This window comes from Saimiri boliviensis, chromosome 14, assembly GCF_048565385.1.
Source record: "Saimiri boliviensis isolate mSaiBol1 chromosome 14, mSaiBol1.pri, whole genome shotgun sequence".
Lineage (NCBI taxonomy): Eukaryota > Metazoa > Chordata > Mammalia > Primates > Cebidae > Saimiri > Saimiri boliviensis.
In genome coordinates, this window is record NC_133462.1 from 36,076,745 (window position 1) to 36,095,151 (window position 18,407).

At 52.5% G+C, this 18,407-nt stretch overlaps 1 protein-coding gene across 13 annotated transcripts in view; it reads right to left on the bottom strand.

Annotated features, from left to right (window-relative positions):
* The window catches only part of SMARCA4 (SWI/SNF related BAF chromatin remodeling complex subunit ATPase 4), a 96,217-nt gene that overhangs the window by 60,199 nt on the left and 17,611 nt on the right, over nucleotides 1–18,407 (bottom strand). For 8 of the 13 annotated variants that reach the window (XM_039466219.2, XM_039466217.2, XM_074384618.1 and 5 more), the window contains exons 2-11: nucleotides 14,589–14,841; nucleotides 13,724–13,856; nucleotides 12,572–12,976; nucleotides 12,145–12,243; nucleotides 11,235–11,493; nucleotides 9,825–9,951; nucleotides 8,486–8,659; nucleotides 6,742–6,915; nucleotides 5,362–5,529; nucleotides 5,199–5,249 (exon numbers count right to left, since the gene is read on the bottom strand). In XM_039466219.2, the coding sequence (XP_039322153.1) occupies nucleotides 5,199–5,249; nucleotides 5,362–5,529; nucleotides 6,742–6,915; nucleotides 8,486–8,659; nucleotides 9,825–9,951; nucleotides 11,235–11,493; nucleotides 12,145–12,243; nucleotides 12,572–12,976; nucleotides 13,724–13,856; nucleotides 14,589–14,810 (1,812 nt within the window). In that variant the 5' untranslated portion in view covers nucleotides 14,811–14,841. The remainder of the gene's footprint in view (nucleotides 1–5,198; nucleotides 5,250–5,361; nucleotides 5,530–6,741; nucleotides 6,916–8,485; nucleotides 8,660–9,824; nucleotides 9,952–11,234; nucleotides 11,494–12,144; nucleotides 12,244–12,571; nucleotides 12,977–13,723; nucleotides 13,857–14,588; nucleotides 14,842–18,407) is intronic. The other 5 variants (XM_039466216.2, XM_039466224.2, XM_074384620.1 and 2 more) reach the window with 2 other exon arrangements.

The window sequence follows — 18,407 nt, forward strand, 5'->3', positions numbered from 1 at the left end:
ACCTTGTCTCAAATAATAATAATAGAGCGCTCCCCAGGTGACTAGAACATACAACAGAGGCTGAGTACCACTGGCTGAGAACAAGGAAAATCCACCGCCAGCAGCAAGTGCCGGTGCCTGTTATCAACACTAACAGGACGAGCAGCCACAGCAGTACTGAGCACAAGTTCCTGAGCTGCACTTTCCCACTTCATGACATTTTTCTTGAGTCCTCCAGATGGCTCTAGAACTGTGATACAGAACTGGCTGACAGAGACCCTGTCTGAAGTAATAATAACAAAAAGCTCCCCAGGCTGGAGTGCAGTAAGATAAATGCAATGCACTGCAGCCTGGACCTCCTGGGCTCAAGTGATCCTCCCACCTCAGCCCTTCAAGTAGCTGGAATGACAGGTGTGTGCCACCAAGCCTAGCTAATTTTTTGTAGAGATAAGGTTTCGCTACATTGCTCAGGCTGGTTTCAAACTCCTGGGCTCAAGCGATCCACCCAGCTCAGCATTCCAAACTGTGGGATTATAGGTGTGAGCCACAAGGCCTGGTCCCAAGTAACTTCTTTTTTTGAGACAGAATCTGTCTCTGTCACCCAGGCTGGAGTGCAGTGGCTGTGAACCTGACTCACTGCAACCTCCACCTCCCAGGTTCAAGTGATTCTCCTGCCTCAGCCTCCCAAGTAGCTGGGAGTACAGGTGTGCATCACCATGCTCGGCTAATTTTTTGTATCTTTAGTAGAGATGGGGTTTCACTATGTTGGCCAGGCTGGTCTTGAAACTCTTGACCTCAGGTGATCCACCCTCCCTGGCCTCCCAAAGTGCTGAGATTACAGGCGTGAGCCACCACATGCAGCCCCAAAAACTTCTGAACACAGTATTTGCAACATATACCCTGGGGTGGAGGAACTCTATAAACACTGGACTCTAGCTAGGAGGCTTCTGCATAGAGGTGCCCATTAGCACTGTGGAATGTACTATATATTCTAGTATATAGTAGATAAGTAACCCTATTGCTGCTAATGGAAATCATGTTCCTGATTTTAGAATTATGGAAAGGGGGAAAGGATAAAATTAACCCTGTGCTGTTGGATTAGAATTGGGAGGTGTCAGTATAATCTCAAGTTTTGTTTTTTTTTTTAAAAAAGACGAGGTTTCACCATGTTGGTCAGGCTGGTCTTGAACTCCCGACCTCAGGTGATCTGCCCACCTTGGCCTCTAAAGTGCTTGGATTACAGGCATGAGCCACCATGCCCAGCCGAATTTTTTTTTTTTTTTTTTTTTTTGAGATAGGGTCTCACTGTCTTGACCAGGCAGGAGTGCAATGGTGAGATCACAGCTCACTGCAGCCTCAAACTCTTGGACTCAAGTGATCCTCCCACCTCAGCCTCCCAAATAGCTGGGACCACAAGTGTATGCCACTACATCCAGCTAAACCAAAATTATTTAAATTTTGTTTTGTTTTGTTTTGTTTTGAGACAGAGTTTCAATCTTGTTGCCCAGGCTAGAGTGCAATGGTGCAATCTTGGCTCACCACAACCTCTACCTCCCAGGTTCAAGCAAATTCTCCTGCCTCAGCCTCCCGAGTAGCTGGGATTACAGGCATGCACCACCATGACCAGCTAATTTTTTATATATTTAGTAGAGATGGTGTTTCTCCATGTTGGTCAGGCTGGTCTCGAACTCCGAGCCTCAGGTGATCTGCCCACCCTGGCCTCCCAAAGTGCTGGGATTACAGGCATGAGCCACTACGCCTGGTCTTTAAAATTTTTTAGAGACAAGGGTTTGCCATATTGTCTACACTGGTCTCAAACTTCTGGGCTCAAGTGATCCTCCCACTTTGGCCTCCCAAAGTACTGGGAATACAGGCATGAGCCACCATGTTAAGACAAGAGTTTTAACATATACAAGGAATAATGCAGATACTCATCTATTTCCTAGATCTGGCTGCTGAGCGGGCCTAGAAGCAATGATGGCCCACTAGAAGGGGGCACCCCCAAAGTCAGATCTTGGCATCTAAATATTATTCTGTAATAAAAGGATATTCATCCCTGCAATCCTAGCACTTTGATAGGCTAAGGCAGGCAGATCACTTGAGCTCAGGAGTTTGAGACCAGCGTGGGCAAGATGCCGAAACCCTGTCTCTACAAAAAATACAGAAAACATAGCCAGGCATGGTGGCATGCGCCTGTAGCCACAGCTATTGAGAAGGCTGAGGTGGGAGGATCACTTCAGTCCAGGAGGTTGAGGTTACAGTGAGCCATGATTGCACCAGCCACACACTCCAGCCTAGGTGACACAAGGAGACCGTGTCTTGGAAGAGAAAAAAAAAAAAAAGGCTGGTCGTGGTGGCTCCCGTCTGTAATCCCAGTACTTTGGGAGGCCAAGGTGGGCAGATTACAAGGTCAAGAGATTAAGACCATCCTGGCCAACATGATGAAGCTAAAATACAAAAGTTAGCTGGGTGTGGTGGCACACACCTGTAGTCCCAGGTAGAATCGCTAGAACCCGAAGGCAGAGGTTGCAGTGAGCCGAGATCATGCCACTGCACTCCAGCCTGGCAATGCAGCGAGATGCCATCTTAAAAAAAAAAAAAAAAAAGGGGGCCGGGCGCGGTGGCTCAAGCCTGTAATCCCAGCACTTTGGGAGGCCGAGGCGGGTGGATCACGAGGTCAAGAGATCGAGACCATCCTGGTCAACACGGTGAAACCCCGTCTCTACTAAAAATACAAAAAATTAGCTGGGCATGGTGGCGCGTGCCTGTAATCCCAGCTACTCAGGAGGCTGAGGCAGGAGAATTGCCTGAACTCAGGAGGCGGAGGTTGCGGTGAGCCGAGATCGCGCCATTGCACTCCAGCCTGGGTAACAAGAGCGAAACTCCGTCTCAAAAAAAAAAAAAAAAAAGGGAACCAGGACTCCCTGGAGAAAGGGCTGGCTCCAGGGGGCTCAGCAGGGAAAGCAGAAGCCAAGCCTGGTGAGGAAGGAAGTGCTGCAGGAATGGTAGGCACATGCCAAAAGCAAACAGGGGCCAATATCAAGGAGCAACTACTGGCTAAACCTAAATCGTCAAAAGAAATCATCTTAAAGGATTAGAATCCATTCATTCGACTAAACAAGAATCAATGAGTCTACACCAGGGGTTGGCAGAAACAGGAGTAAAGAGAAAGCTTTTCCTACTATAGAAAAACAAATACGGCCGGGCGCGGTGGCTCAAGCCTGTAATCCCAGCACTTTGGGAGGCCGAGGCGGGTGGATCACGAGGTCGAGAGATCGAGACCATCCTGGTCAACATGGTGAAACCCCGTCTCTACTAAAAATGCAAAAAATCAGCTGGGCATGGTGGCGCTTGCCTGTAATCCCAGCTACTCAGGAGGCTGAGGCAGGAGAATTGCTTGAACCCAGGAGGCGGAGGTGAGCCGAGATCGCGCCATTGCACTCCAGCCTGGGTAACGAGAGCGAAACTCCGTCTCAAAAAAAAAAAAAAAGAAAAACAAATACATCGACACAGAAGGAACGATGGAACTAAAAATCATCATCCTGAAACAAACACAGCAAAAACTGATACAGGCGAAAAAAAAAAAACAAAACATACTAAAAGGGGGATTAGCTCGAATTTTCAGGAGTTACAACATAGTTACAAAGTCTCAAGTATCTCCCTACTTACTGCTTACTAAAGAAAAAAACAGTAACTGGACAGTAGCGGATCTCTTGGCAGACACCAAGGGTTCAAAGTCAGCATCATCAGTGACCTTGTTTATGAATCTACGCCATGCACTCCCTGATGCCCTGAAAGGGATCCAGGGCCATGGTAGAGGTCTGCCTGCCAGAGACACATAACCTGAATCTAATCACAAGGAACATTAGACAAACCACAATCTAGAGCCACTGGGTGACACAGCTGGCCTGAAGGCAAGCATGGTGGCTCACATCTGTAATCACAGCCTTTGGAAGACCGAGGTGGGAGAATCACTTGAGCCCAGGAGTTCAAGACCAGCCTGGGAAACATGGCGAGAACCCATCTATGCAAACTCCACTCCGCTCCTCTGCCACCACACACAAGGAGTTATTTAAGATCAAAGCTGGCAGGGCACAGTGGCTCCTGCCTGTAATCCCAGCACTTTGGGAGGCCAAGGCAGAGGGAACACGAGGTCAGGAGTTCGAGACCAGCCTGTCAAACAATGTAAAACCCTGTCTCTCTAAAAATACAAAAATCAGCCACACATGGCGGTGGATGCCTATAATCCCAGCTACTCAGGAGGCTGAGGCAAGAGAATTGCTTGCACTCGGGGGATGGAGGCTGCAGAGAGCCGAGATTTCACCACTTCACACTAGTGTGGGCAAAAGAGCAAAACTCCATCTCAAAAACAAAACAAAACAAAAAGCTGGGTGTGGTGGGGCATACCTATAGTCCCAGCTACTCGGAAGGGTAGGATCACTCGAGCCCAGGAGGTCGAGGCTGCAGTTAGCTAGCTGTGAGCCACTGCAGTCCAGCCTGGGTGACAGAAAGACTGTCTCAAAGAAACAAAACAAAACACAAATAAGAAATAAGAATAAAAAAGAAAAAAAGAAGCCGGGTGCGGTGGCTCAAGCCTGTAATCCCAGCACTTTGGGAGGCTGAGGCGGGTGGATCACGAGGTCAAGAGATCGAGACCATACTGGTCAACATGGTGAAACCCCGTCTCTACTAAAAATACAAAAAATTAGCTGGGCATGGTGGCGTGTGCCTGTAATCCCAGCTACTCAGGAGGCTGAGGCAGGAGAATTGCCTGAACCCAGGAAGCAGAGGTTGCGGTGAGCCGAGATGGCGCCATTGCACTCCAGCCTGGGTAACAAGAGCGAAACTCCGTCTCAAAAAAAAAAAAGAAAAAAAAGAAAAAAAGAGCAACACACGAAACATGAAAATGGAAACTCTGGGTAAAGAACACACAGGACATCTCTGGACGGTTCTTGTGCCTCTCCTGCAGGTCGGACATTACAGTAAAGTAAAACCTGAAAGAGGAATAATGCATCAAATGCATAGAAAACGGCCTTGGAGAAAACACAGCATGTGGGATGGAGGGGCGGGTGGGATGGCGGTCAGAGGACATGCTGGGATTCTCACCACCATCTTATATCATTGTTCGTCATTTTAAAAGAATACAGGTTTTAAAGTTTGAAACAGACCAAAGCCTCGGGGCTGGGTTGGTACTTCCACAAGAAATCCTGCTTCCTCACCTCACCATCTGGCCCAATAGCAGGTGTCTGTCCTTCTGCGTTTTCCGCCTTCTGGAAATAGAGAGACATGATCAGGCCCTGACCTGCCACGTCGAGGCTACACAGGCGGAGATGGCCGCCCCCATCCCACTCTGAAGTAGGCACCATGCCAGGCCCAGCACACCTTCTTTTTCTTTTTCTTCTTTTTCTCCTTGGCGACCTGGGCAGCCTTGTGCTGCCGCACCAGCTCTGTGAGGTTGGCCACGTACTCGTCTGTCTGCTGCAAGAGGTAGGCCAGGCGCTTGTCCTTCTTCTGGTCGATGAGCTTGCGGTAACCCTCCTCATCTTCAGCCTACAGAAGCGCGGGGGTTACGGCAATGTGGTGGTGTCACGTGCAGGTCTGTGAACACCCACAGCTGGCAAACCCCGAGGGGCACTGAAGGCGTGCGTGGCTCACGCAGGTGCCGTACTGCCGGCCCTTCACACAGCAATCGATTCCCCATTCAGGAACCATTTCCTCAAAACCTACTAAGGGCTAGGTTCCAAGGGCACCTGCTAGGCAGACAGTCCTGCCAGGAGCCATTTACAGAGGCCATGAGCCAGTCCTATCCTCTCTGCCCATGAAACAGACCCCAAATCCAAAGCCTTCTCTCCACCAAGTTCAAGGCACATCCCTCTCAATAATGCACACGCACAGCAAGCCCCCAACTTTCTAAGAATACATCAGATCACGTCATCCCATGACCAAAACCCTCCCAGGTGGGGCTCCCCTTCATGATCAGAATTCAATCCAGAGTTTCCCCAGTGGTCTGAAAGGTTCCACGTCCCACCTGACCCTGTGAGCTCTGACCTTACTTCCTCCAACATGATGCTGTTCTGGGAGCCCAGGGTTACTGGCTTCCTGCCACCTCAGCCTTTGTTCCCTGCTGCCTGGGGCTCCTCTCCTGCATCTCTGCGTTTGTGCATCAGGGCCAACCTTCGGGCCTCTGTTCTGAGGTCTTCACTTACTACCCTGTCCCTCTCCATCATCGGCTTCACCCTCCTCACTTCAGCTGTCACTATCCACTACTCTGTTTCATTTGAGTATCTCCCCCTCATGCACAAGCAGGAGCCCCGACAAGGGCAGAAAAGTAACCTGCTCCCTTCTGTGTCCCCCACATACAGAGCAGTGCCTGTCCCAGAACACGCTGCCAATATCTGTCCAACCAGCAACTCGGCCACAAATACTTGGAGATGTTTATCCTAGGAGTCGGGGAGCAGGATCACAGCACCTGTGGCTTTCACAGAACCAGAGGAGGGGGCACCACTTGCATTTTCCAGAGAAGGCGGAGGAGCTGGCTAAGTGGCCTGAGGTCACAGTCACTCTGATGGTCAGAGGGATCAGCAAAGATAAAAAGATTCGAACCCAGGACTGACTCCCAAGCTCATGCCTGCTCTTTACCTACGCTCCACCTCTAACTCCAAGCTGTGAAATGCCTTGAGGTAACCCTGGGAGAGCAATCCCTGGAGCCCACAACACCAGGTACACGTGTAGAAGGACACACATCAAGAAGGTGTACCATACCATGAGCCTCCGCATGCGCTCCTTCTCGATCCGCTCATTCTCTTTCTTCTGCTCCCGCTCCGTGTTGGCATGGTAAGTGGCCACTGCCTTGGTGAGCTTCTGGATTTTGCCTGTGACCGATCTGTGATATTCCTTGAAATCCTTGGCATGCTGGAGAATGCTGTTGAGGTATTCCTGCAGGAACGCACGAAAGAGACAGCTGACCACTCAGCAGCAAGGAGAACATGTCTCCCCACAAGGCTTGTTTAAAACCTAGAATATCACTTTGGAAGGCCGAGGCAGGCGTTAGGAGTTTGAGACCAGTTTGGCCAACATGGTAAAACCTTGTCTCTACTAAAAATACAAAAATTAGCCAGGTGTGGTGGCATGCAAATGTAATCCCAGGTACTCGGAGGCTGAGGCAGGAGAATCACTTGAACCAGGGCAGAGGTTGCAGTGGGCCAAGATTGCACCATTGCACCATAATCCTAGCACTTTGAGAGGCCAAGGCAGACGAATCAATTGAGGTCAGCAGTTTTTAAAACCAGTCTGACCAACATGGTGAAAGCCCATCTCTACTAAAAATACAAAAAAAGCTGCAGCGAGCCAAGACTGCACCACTGCACTTCAACCTGGGTAAAAGAGCAATACTCCATCTCAAAAAAACAAAAAACACGCCAGGCGCGGTGGCTCACGCCTGTAATCCCAGCACTTTGGGAGGCCGAGGCGGGTGGATCACGAGGTCAAGAGATCGAGACCATCCCGGTCAACATAGTGAAACCCCGTCTCTACTAAAAATACAAAAAATTAGCTGGGCATGGTGGCGCGTGCCTATAATCCCAGCTACTCAGGAGGCTGGGGCAGGAGAATTGCCTGAACCCAGGAGGTGGAGGTTGCGGTGAGCCGAGATCGCGCCATTGCACTCCAGCCTGGGTAACAAGAGCGAAACTCTGTCTCAAAAAAAAAAAAAAAAAAAAAAAACCCACAAATGTTAACAGAGATTGCTGTGTTGATTTTCTAGATTATTTTACAGTATACTAGTAATAGGTATTAATTGCAGAAAATCTTTACAAAATATATAAACAAAATAAGCACCATCATGCCCAAATCCTTAACTGATTTTAGATTTCAAGACTTTCATCTCATCAATTCATCTTGTGAAACCCTGAGTCACATCAGTCCCTGCACTGCCCAGAACCCTCTGTGGCACTCAGATGAAAAGCCCTCCCTGCAGCTCACAAGGCCCTGCATCACCTACCTGTCACGTCCCTGCCCTCCTGTCCTCCAGCTCTCCCTGCTACTCAATCTACTCTGGCTACACGCAGGTCCTCACTTTCCATAAAAAACACAGGCATGTTCGAGCCCAGGGCCCTTGCACCTTTCCCTTTTCCCGGAAAGCTCTTTGCCCACATGTGTGCAGCTCCTTCCCTTGGGGCTCTGCCCAGATGTTACCTCCAAAAGAGAGAATTCCCCCAACATCATGTCTACAACAGCCCTTTCCTTTTCTCCATCCTGGCTTGACTTTTCTTTGCACCCTATCACCTTCCAGATGTGCTAAGCATGGATTTGATCACTGTCTGTCTTCTCCCTACCATTGGGTTTTTACACCAATACGCTCTCAGTGCCTAGAATACTGTTACGATGAGCAATAGGAGAGGCAAGCAGCATGTTTAGGAACAAAGCGAACGCAGACCCAGGGAACCGCAGGGACAAGCCAGGTGGCCAGGCGGACGGGCTGCAGGGCCTTGGGGCTGCCAGGGCTTACCTGGTGCTTCTGCCGGCGCTTGCGCTCCTGCTCTATCTTCTGCTGCTTCTCCAGCTTCTCAGTGATGCGGGCCTCGCGCAGGGACTGGCGCTTGCTGCGCTTGTAGGCCTTGGCATTGAGGGCCGTCTCAAGCGCCGTGTCCCTCCGCATGCACACCACCACTTCCTGGCGCAGCTGTAGGAGGGAAGAGGACAAGCTTGCTCTGTACACGGCTCTGCAGCACTCACAATGATGAACACACATGGTGACATCACACACTACATCGCTAAAGGAGCCTTGTAAGTGCCTTACACACCCAGTCCGTGTGTGCACGGGACGTCTAATAGGTGTCCCCAGGCAAGGCGAGCACAGGACAGAAGGTGATCATTTCTGGACACCCAGCCAGGAGGTCCTCTTGGACCTCCAGCTTGCCTCCCCTCCACCCCACACACAGCCTCTTAGGAGTCATTCAGAAGTACAGCACCCTTGGCTGGGCATGGTGGCTTAATATCAGTAATCCCAACACTTTGGAAGGCCAAGGTGGGAGGATCACTCGAGCCCAGGAGTTTGAGATCAACCTGGACAATATGGAGAGACCTCATCTCTACAAAAACAAAAAGAAAAATTAACCAGGTGGCCGGGAGCAGTGGCTCATGCCTGTAATCCCAGCACTTTGGGAGGCAGAGGCAGGTGGACAGCTTGAGCTCAGGAGTTTGAGACCAGCCTGGGTAGCATGACAAAACCCTGTCTCTGCTAAAAATACAAAAAATAGCCAGGCATGGTGGTGCATGCCTGTAATCCCAGCTACGTGGGAGGCTGAGGGGGCAGAATCACTTGAACCCGGAAGGCAGAGATTGCAGCGACCCAAGATTGCACCACTGCACTTCAGCCTGGGCGACAGAGTAAGACTCTCCCAAAAAAACAAACAAAAAAAAATCAGCCCGGCATGGTGCCCCACTCCTGTGGTCCCAGATACTTGGTGGCTGAAACAGGAAAATCACTTGAACCTTGGAGAAGAAACTGCAGTGAACTGAGATAGCACCACTAAACTCCACCCCGGGAGACAGAGTCAGACTGTCTCAAAAAAAAAAAAAAAAAAAAAAAAGAAAAGAAAAAGACCCATGCGAGTCTCCTGATTCAAGGAAGCAAGTGCTTTAGGGTAGCGAGGTCCACACCCCCACCACTGTGTAGGCCCAGAGAGGAAGGCTGTGTGGTGAGTGAACGCAATGGGTGGCCACAGCTGCTTTTCACAGCCCAGGTAAATGTAAAATACTAGCCAGGCAAGCTGAACTTGGAGCCTCGGCAGCAGTGCTGGTAACAAGGGCCCTTTTCTGAAAGCCGCAGCTGTGCCGGCACCCACCTGCCTCTGGAAGTTCAGCAGCCTGAGGGCCTTGAGCTCAATGGTCGCTTTGGTTCGCAAATCCCCGGCCAGGGACCCGGGAAGGTTTTCAAGTTCCTGAATTCGGTGTGCGATTCGAGCCTGCAGCCTGGGAGCAGGGACGAGAAGGAGCACAGGCAGTGAGAGGCTCACCAGGACAACCGGTTACAGCTGGGGCTGCAGGGGCCCGTCTCTCGAGGGGAAGCAGGCACTGGTCACAAGGCAAGAGACGCCTCAGAAGAGGATGCTGGCCAAAGGGCAGAGCAGGGAGGGAAGCAACCCAGGGGACTCCTCAGGACTGGGGCTCCAGGGGCAGCAAACAAGATTTTTCAGCGGTGTGAGCCAGGCCCTGCATCAGGTGGGCCAGGGTTTCCACCCAGCCCGTGCATGATGAGACACGGGGCTGTGGGAACCTACTTCACCTGCGCACCTCAGTGTTCTCATCTCAAAACTCAGGAGACCCCTCGGATTGACCTTACAGGCTTGGTCTGAAGGTCACGAAGGTTACATGGGAAGGTTATGCGGGAGGATCCTCTTACTCAGTCTTTCTGCACATACTCATTGAGCACCAACTGGATGCCAGGGACCATTTTGACTGCAGGGCCACTAAACAAGACCAATATGGCTGTCTGTTGCTCTTGAGCAGGCGTCCCCAAACTTTTTACACAGGGGGCCAGTTCACTGTCCCTCAGACCGTTGGAGGGCCGCCACATACTGTGCTCCTCTCACTGACCACCAATGAAAGAGGTGCCCCTTCCTGAAGTGCGATGGGGGGCCGGATAAATGGCCTCAGGGGGCCGCATGCGGCCCACAGGCCGTAGTTTGGGGACGCCTGCTCTTGAGGAACTCTCAGCCTCATTAGACAAAGCAAGCCATAAAGAAGATAAAAAAATAAATATCCACTGCAATTCCAGAGACTGGCTGGAAGTGACAGGAAGGGCCTCTATGAAGAGGGAACCCCAGCAATGAGGCCTGAATGGGCACAAGGAGCCATGCACAGCCTGTGCAAAGGTCCTGGGGCAGGAACAAGCCTAACTTGTTAAATAAATGAAAAGAAGAACAGAGAGAGTCGGGTGGGTGAAGAAGGATGCTGGGCAGGAGTGGACATTAAGGGAAAGCTTATTGGGCAGACAACTGGAGGCTACAGGCAGGTTTGAATCCAGGGAGTAGATCTGACGTTCATCAATCATAAAAAGAGAAATCAAACTGCTGTGTGGGAAACTGACCGCAGCCAAGCTGGGAGCAGGGAGGTGAGGAAGGAGGTACAGGCCAAGTGGCAGTGGTGGGCACAGGGCACTATTTCCCAGGGTTGGGGAGGAAGTTGAGTGGCTTCCCTAGGGGTACAGTGGGGACAGAGGGGAGTGACCTTGGGAAGTGGGGCCGCGCCCTCACCTGTACTCGCGCTCCTGCAGGATCTCCACAGGGTCGAGGCCCCGAGGCTTCTGGATGGGGGTGATGCGGCTCTGCTTCTGGTGGAGCGGCACCATGGGCGCAGGCTGGGCCGGCTGCCCGGGGGACTGGGTCTGGGGTGGCATCACAGGCGAGGCGGCAGGTGGGACAGCAGGGGGCGCAGGGGAAGGGCGGCCTGTTGGCTGAGGGGGGATCAGCTTCTGGGGGGTGCTCGTGGGGGCAGCAGCATTTGCCATGGGTCCTGGGAGGAAGCAAGAAGCCAGAGTATCACGTTGCGCTCTGGAGCCCATCCTGGGCTGGAAACAGAAAGCTGCTGCTTACTCCAGGCCCCACCCCACCCATCTCCCACCTCTCACTCAGGGGTGTCCCTCACACCCGCCTTGGGCTCCAACCTCCTCCAGATCTCAGCCTCACCCCTCGTACCCTCCACTGTGCCCAGCCCCATGCCCCCAAGGCTTTTTTGTTCTGTCTGTGGATCTACAGCAGCATTTCCTGTCACCTTCTCCTAGTGCCAGCTAAATCCAATGGAAGCAACTTGCCTTCAAAGCCCATCGCTAAACCTTAGGCTCCAAGAGGGCAGGTAATGAATTCCATTGCCTCTGAGCCCAACCAATGGAAGCCTGCAGTACTTACTGAGCAACTACACTGACAAGGCTCAGGGACTCGGGGAAGGCCACCAACTGTCAGAGGAGGGGATGAAACGAAAGCCTCTGGGCACTGACTGGGTACAGGGGAGATCCCAGGGATGGCCCCAAGAAAAGTACAGGCTGCAGTTCGGCCTGACTGCCCTCGGCCCTTTCTCTCTGCCAGGGCTCATCTCAAGGCCTGTGTCACCCAAGCTTGTGACAGGGAGTCAGGGCATGGGTGCACCACCAAAGAGGAGGGAGCTCACCTTCAGGCCAGGGCTTGGGGGGCCCTCCAGGAGGCTGGCCCGGCATCCCAGGGGGCACACCTGAGGGTCCTGGTGGGGGCATGTTGGGCCCTCCCATACCTACGCATAGAGAGAAGCAAACAAAAGAGAAAACAGTGCATCCCAGGTTTATGCCCACGCCCAGCCCTGGTGGGCAGCACTGGCTTCAGGGTACATAGCAGATATCCCTTATCAACAAGCTCCCCCAGGGGAAGGGGGAGCTGGGAAAGCAGCCTGTAGCAGGATAGCGGCCACCCCCTTCTCCCAAGCACCTGAAGTGCAGCACGGGCCCCATGCAATCCCAAAGCGGGGAAGCCAGTTGGCAGCAGAGCCCAGGTCTGTCCACCCCACCACCCACGCCCCAGCCATTCGCTCTCAGACACCTGAGGGCCAGGAGAGCCAGCCTTACCATGAGGCCTGCTGTAATTTGGCGGTGCCGGGCCAGGACCCGGGCCGGGGCCGGGGCCAGGGCCGGGGCCAGGCCCTGTAGCGGACACCGAGGGTGGAGGTAGCGTTGGCATCTGCTGCTGCATCCCAGGCATCGGCCGCTTGCCCTGCACGGCCATCTGCAGGTGGTCAGGGAGGGGCTGCCCCCTGGCCAGCATCTTGTAGGCCATGATCTGAGCTCTGAGCTGGTGCAGCTGGTTCTGGTTAAATGGGGTTGGGCCCCGGTTCTGCTGCCCCAAGGCCTGGGGGTCGGCACCATCCAGTGGGGCCCCTCCTGGGCCGGAAGACATCTGGGGACCTGAAGATGGGCCACTGGCTGGAACTGGACTAGAGGCATGCTCAGAGCCACCCAGGGGCGAGGGGTAACCTGCAGAGAAAGGCCAGCCCACTGGTCACTGGGCAACATACGTCTGTAATTTTTAAAACCTCTTCCCCCTACACCAGCTCCTACTCGAGACAGTCAAATGGCTTCCTTCTCTTGAGTCAACCAGGGCGCCCGGAGGACATGCGCTGGAGGCCCAGCACCTGCATGGTGGGTTTGGTTTGGCCTACATCTCAGTAAAGGGCTGCTGGTTAATGCCAAGAACCTGAACATGAAATCAGGGATCTCTCCCGGCCTCCGCCTGCCTGCACACAGACAGGGTGCACATCCTTGGGCCCACCCCCAACACTTCCACTCCCAGTGGAGCCCGAGCTTTCCACCCGATGACAGCAAGGGCTTGGCAAGTCACCTACCATATCACTTCTCAATTGCCGTCGTACAGAAGAGGCACGTACTGGACTCGTTAAACAGAGCCGCAGGCTCAGGAATCTATATTTCCAGTAAGCACCCGGGTGGCACAGGCTGCTGCTCTGCACAGCCTCCTCTATCCCACATGCTGAACATGGTCTGCCCCACAAGCAGCATTTGCCCTTCTGAGGGCTGCTTCAAGACAAGGTGGCCAGAACAGAGCACCAGCCACACCACACTAGACAGTCCTCTGTGGCGGGCCACCCACCCACTACATCAGCCCAGGCACTCCCTGAATCCATCCATGGGAACCCAGGGGAGGAAAATGATCTGAGGACTCTGGTGTGTGGCAAACACAAGACAGGAAGGGATGAAATTGGGTACCTTGGGAGTGCTGGTCCATGGGGCTGGGCGGGGGCCCCATCCCAGCGTGGCCGCCCGACCGCATCCCCATTCCTTTCATCTGGTTGTAGCGCGGGTCGTCCGACATGCCCTTCTCGTGCATGGACTCCATGGGCTGTGAGAGGGACAATGACAAGGCAGGGTCAACATGTGGAACAGGAGGTGGTGGCTCAGCTAAGCCACCCGACGACAGCATGCATCTCCCCCATCCCCAGCATGACTAAGTGGCTTGGCTCCAAGATAGATTCACAAAATAATGTTGCCTAGTAAAGCGTGAGCACCTGAGAGTCTGTGATCAAGCAATCCTCATCTTCTACCACCCAGGACCTCCTGTGGCCCCTTAAAGCAGCTTCTCCGACTCGCTGGCTGAAGGCCCCACTCAGCCCCAGTGAGTGGTAACGAGAGTGGCTGAGGGACAAGCCTTGGAGCAAAGGGTACTAACTGCTCAGCTCTGCGAGCTGCACAGGTGAGCCTAACAGCCAGAACGTGGGAGATAACGTGGCTAAAAGCCTTTTTAGGAATTTGGATGTTGTTCTTCATTACCAAAAGAAAACTTTGGAGTGCTATTCCCAAATTTCCCAAGCAGAAAGCAAGGGAGTGGGAAATGGTGGGGCAGGTGCCCTTGGGGGGTCAGGATGTGCTGCTCAGGCCCAGAACATGTGCCATCACAGGCTGGGGGTCCAACGAGCTGACCCCTCTGTTCACGGGAGTGGGTCCTGGGATGGGGACTGAGCCAAGGCAGGCCACATCCAACAAGAAGGCTTCCCTGTGGCCTCCAAGTAAGGGCCTCGGTCCAGAGGCTGCAGGGGGCAGGGGTCGTAGGCGCAAGGGGTGGAGGGCTCCCTACCTTGTGCATCTGGTGCATGTTGTCCTGAGGGTACCCTCCAGGCCCCTGGGTGGGGATGGGGTGTCCTGCTGAGGGGGGCCCTGGGCTGGGCCCCATCATGCTGTGGGCGGAGCCCGGTGAGGGACCAGGGCTAGGGCCCAGCATGGCTCCAGGGGAAGGGCCAGGGCCTGGGGAAGGACCTGGCCGAGGAGTTCCGCCCAGGGGTGGGTCTGGAGTGGACATCTTCACGGGAGCAGCAGATAGTGACCTCCTGCTGGAATAAAGTCCCCATCAGTCTGGGTGTCAATACCAAGGGCAAGGCAGCACAGGGATAGCAAGGGACAACCACACGGTCGCATCACAATCTCCATCCAACAGGAAGCCAGCACCTTCTACTCCAACCGCCCGGACATTTTCTCCATGACCACTCTCAGAAGAAGTGCTACATCTCAGGCACACAAGATCAGACAGTCTATATTGACTTGAAACTGCCTCAAAAAAAGGAAAAACCAGGCTGGGCGCGGTGGCTCAAACCTGTAATCCCAGCACTTTGGGAGGCCGAAGTGGGTGGATCACGAGGTCAAGAGATCGAGACCATCCTGGTCAACATGGTGAAACCCCATCCCTACTAAAAATACAAAAAAATTAGCTGGGCATGGTGGCGTGTGCCTGTAATCCCAGCTACTCAGGAGGCTGAGGCAGGAGAATTGCCTGAATCCAGGAGGCGGAGGTTGCGGTGAGCCGAGATGGCGCCATTGCACTCCAGGCTGGGTAACAAGAGTGAAACTCTTGTCAAAAATAAAAGGAAATGGCCGGGCGCGGTGGCTCAAGCCTGTAATCACAGCACTTTGGGAGGCCGAGGCGGGTGGATCACGAGGTCGAGAGATCGAGACCATTCTGGTCAACATGGTGAAACCCCGTCTCTACTAAAAATACAAAAAACTAGCTGGGCATGGTGGCGCGTGCCTGTAATCCCAGCTACTTAGGAGGCTGAGGCAGGAGAATTGCCCGAACCCAGGAGGCGGAGGTTGCGGTGAGCCGAGATCGCGCCATTGCACTCCAGCCTGGGTAACAAGAGCGAAACTCTGTCTCAAAAAAAAAAAAACAAACCAAAAAAAAAACACGATATATTCTTAGACAAGAGATCAAAAACTCAAAATGACCTCATTCCACTTTCACGGCTAACAGCAGGAGAGAAGAACAGGAAACTGAGCAGAGAAGAAACCTGTGGCTGGCACTCCAGCCAATCCTGAAAAGATGGACCCCAACATAAACGAACCTAAATGTGTTACTGTGAGAAGATTCATCTGGAGGCAAAATCTGACCTGATTCTGCTCCATGTCGATATTCACACATTCCGCTACAGAAAAAGAACCTGTATGATTCTGAGACACCACCCTTGCGTCTGCCATGTGACAACAGTCTGGACCTTGTGTTTACGTTACTAAGATGCTGATTCTGGAGCCTGAAGCCTCTGGTCTGCAGGTGTGTCTGCACATAGGAGGCACCTGCAGTTACCTCTACAGGTGGGAAGCACAGCACTGTGGGCACGGCCAGGGCAGGGGGAGGCACTGGCTCCTGGACAGTTGCTCCAGGCCCTTCATCCCCACCGTCCTCTCAGCCCACAGAATGTTGCAATGAGGTAGAAAAAGGGACAATAGGACTGCCACATACTTAACAGACCCTGTGATATTCAGGGACCTATAGCTTCTTCCTCATCTGAAGGTCTTTATTCTTTTTTTTTTTCTTTTTTCTTTTTTTTTGTGAGACGGAGTTTCGCTCTTGTTACCCAGGCTGGAGTGCAATGGCGCAATCTCGGCTCACCGCAACCTCCGCCTCCTGGGTTCGGGCAATTCTCCTGCCTCAGCCTCCTGAGTAGCTGGGATTACAGGCACGCGCCACCATGCCCAGCTAATTTTTTGTATTTTTAGTAGACACGGGGTTTCACCATGATGACCAGGATGGTCTCAATCTCTTGACCTCGTGATCCACCCGCCTCGGCCTCCCAAAGTGCTGGGATTACAGGCTTGAGCCACCACGCCCGGCCTGAAGGTCTCGCTCTTGTTACCCAGGCTGGAGTGCAATGGCGCGATCTCGGCTCACCGCAACCTCCGCCTCCTGGGTTCAGGCAATTCTCCTGCCTCAGCCTCCTGAGTAGCTGGGATTACAGGCACACGCCACCATGCCCAACTAATTTTTTCTATTTTTAGTAGAGACGGGGTTTCACCATGTTGACTGGGATGGTCTCGATCTCTCGACCTTGTGATCCACCCGCCTCGGCCTCCCAAAGTGCTGAGATTACAGGCGTGAGCCACCACGCCCGGCCTGAAGGTCTTTATTCTAAGTCAAGTAAGCTGAAACTGACAGCAAAATACAATCCAGCATGCCTATAATCCCAGCACTTCAGAAGCCCAAGGCAGGAGAATGGCCTGAAACAAGAAGTTCAAGATCAGCCTGGAAAAACCTCATCTCTTCAAAAATGACAAAAATTAGCCACACTTGCATGCCTGTAGCCCCAGCTACTCAGGAGGCTGAGGCGGGAGAGTTTATCTGAGCCCAAGAAGTTGAGGCTGCAGTAAACCATGACTGTGCCACTGCACTCTAGCCTGAGCAGAAGAGCGAGACTCTGTTGCAATGAAAAAAGAAAAAAATATCCAGGTAATTGAAGGCAAACCATCTTTTCCCTCTCTAAAGGTGGGCAAGCCAACCAGCGTACACTGGGAAGTGACTGAAATTAAAGCTCTCCTCATTGCACCTTTTTTTTTGAGACAGAGTTTCAAAAAAGAAACTCTGTTGTCTAGGCTGGAGTACAGTGAGCGACATGATCTCTGCTCACGGCAACCTCCGCCCCTGTAGTTCAAGGGATTCTCATGCCTCCCCCTCCTGAGTAGCTGAGATTACAGATATGTGCCACCACACCTAGATCTCCTAATCATACTTTACACTCAGCATTAGCACTCCTTCCCTCTCACTTCCATCAAACCATCAAACCGCGGGATGGCATCACAGCCTTCAGGAACGCTCCGACACACAGCAGCGCTAACTGCATCACACAGAATGCACTGATGACACTACCTCAAAAGAACATTTTGGGCCAGGTACAGTGGCTCACGCCCGTAATCCCAGTTGGTAATCCCAACTCTGAGAGGCCGAGACGGGGGGATCACAAGGTCAGAAGCTAGAGACCAACTTGACTCTTGACTAACACGATGGAACCCCGTCTCTACTAAAAATACAAAACATTAGCCAGGTGTGGGAGCAAGCACCTATAGTCCCAGCTACTCGGGACACTGAGGCGGGAGAATTGCTTGAACCCAGAAGGCGGAAGTTGCAGTGAGCTATCGCCAGTACATTCCAGCCTGGACGACAGAGCAAGACTCCATCTCAAAAAAAAAAAAAAAAAAGCTGTGCTTGAATATGGCAAGTTTGCTATTTAGAAGCACGGGCTTTCACGAGAGGCTTTTTAGAATGGCCTTGGCTCCTGAAAATTCTGCCTCTAAACAGTCAGGTTACAGTGAAGTAGGAATGCAGGTGCCACCACCATCCGCAAATTCATTTCTGGATAGAAAGCTCAGGACAGGCGTGGTGGCTCACGCCTGTAATCCTAGCACTTTGGGAGGCTGAGGTGGGTGGATCACCTGAGGTCAGGAGTTGAAGACCAGCCTGGCCATCATGGTGAAACCCCATCTTTAAAAAATAAATAGTAAAAATAAAAAATAAAAAAAAGAAAGTTCAAACACGTGCAGAGTGACAGTAAAGGGGATCCAAACAGCCTGGCATGATGCAAAGCCATCCCCAATGCCAAAGCACTCGATGAAGTTGCTGTTGCCTGCGCTTGAA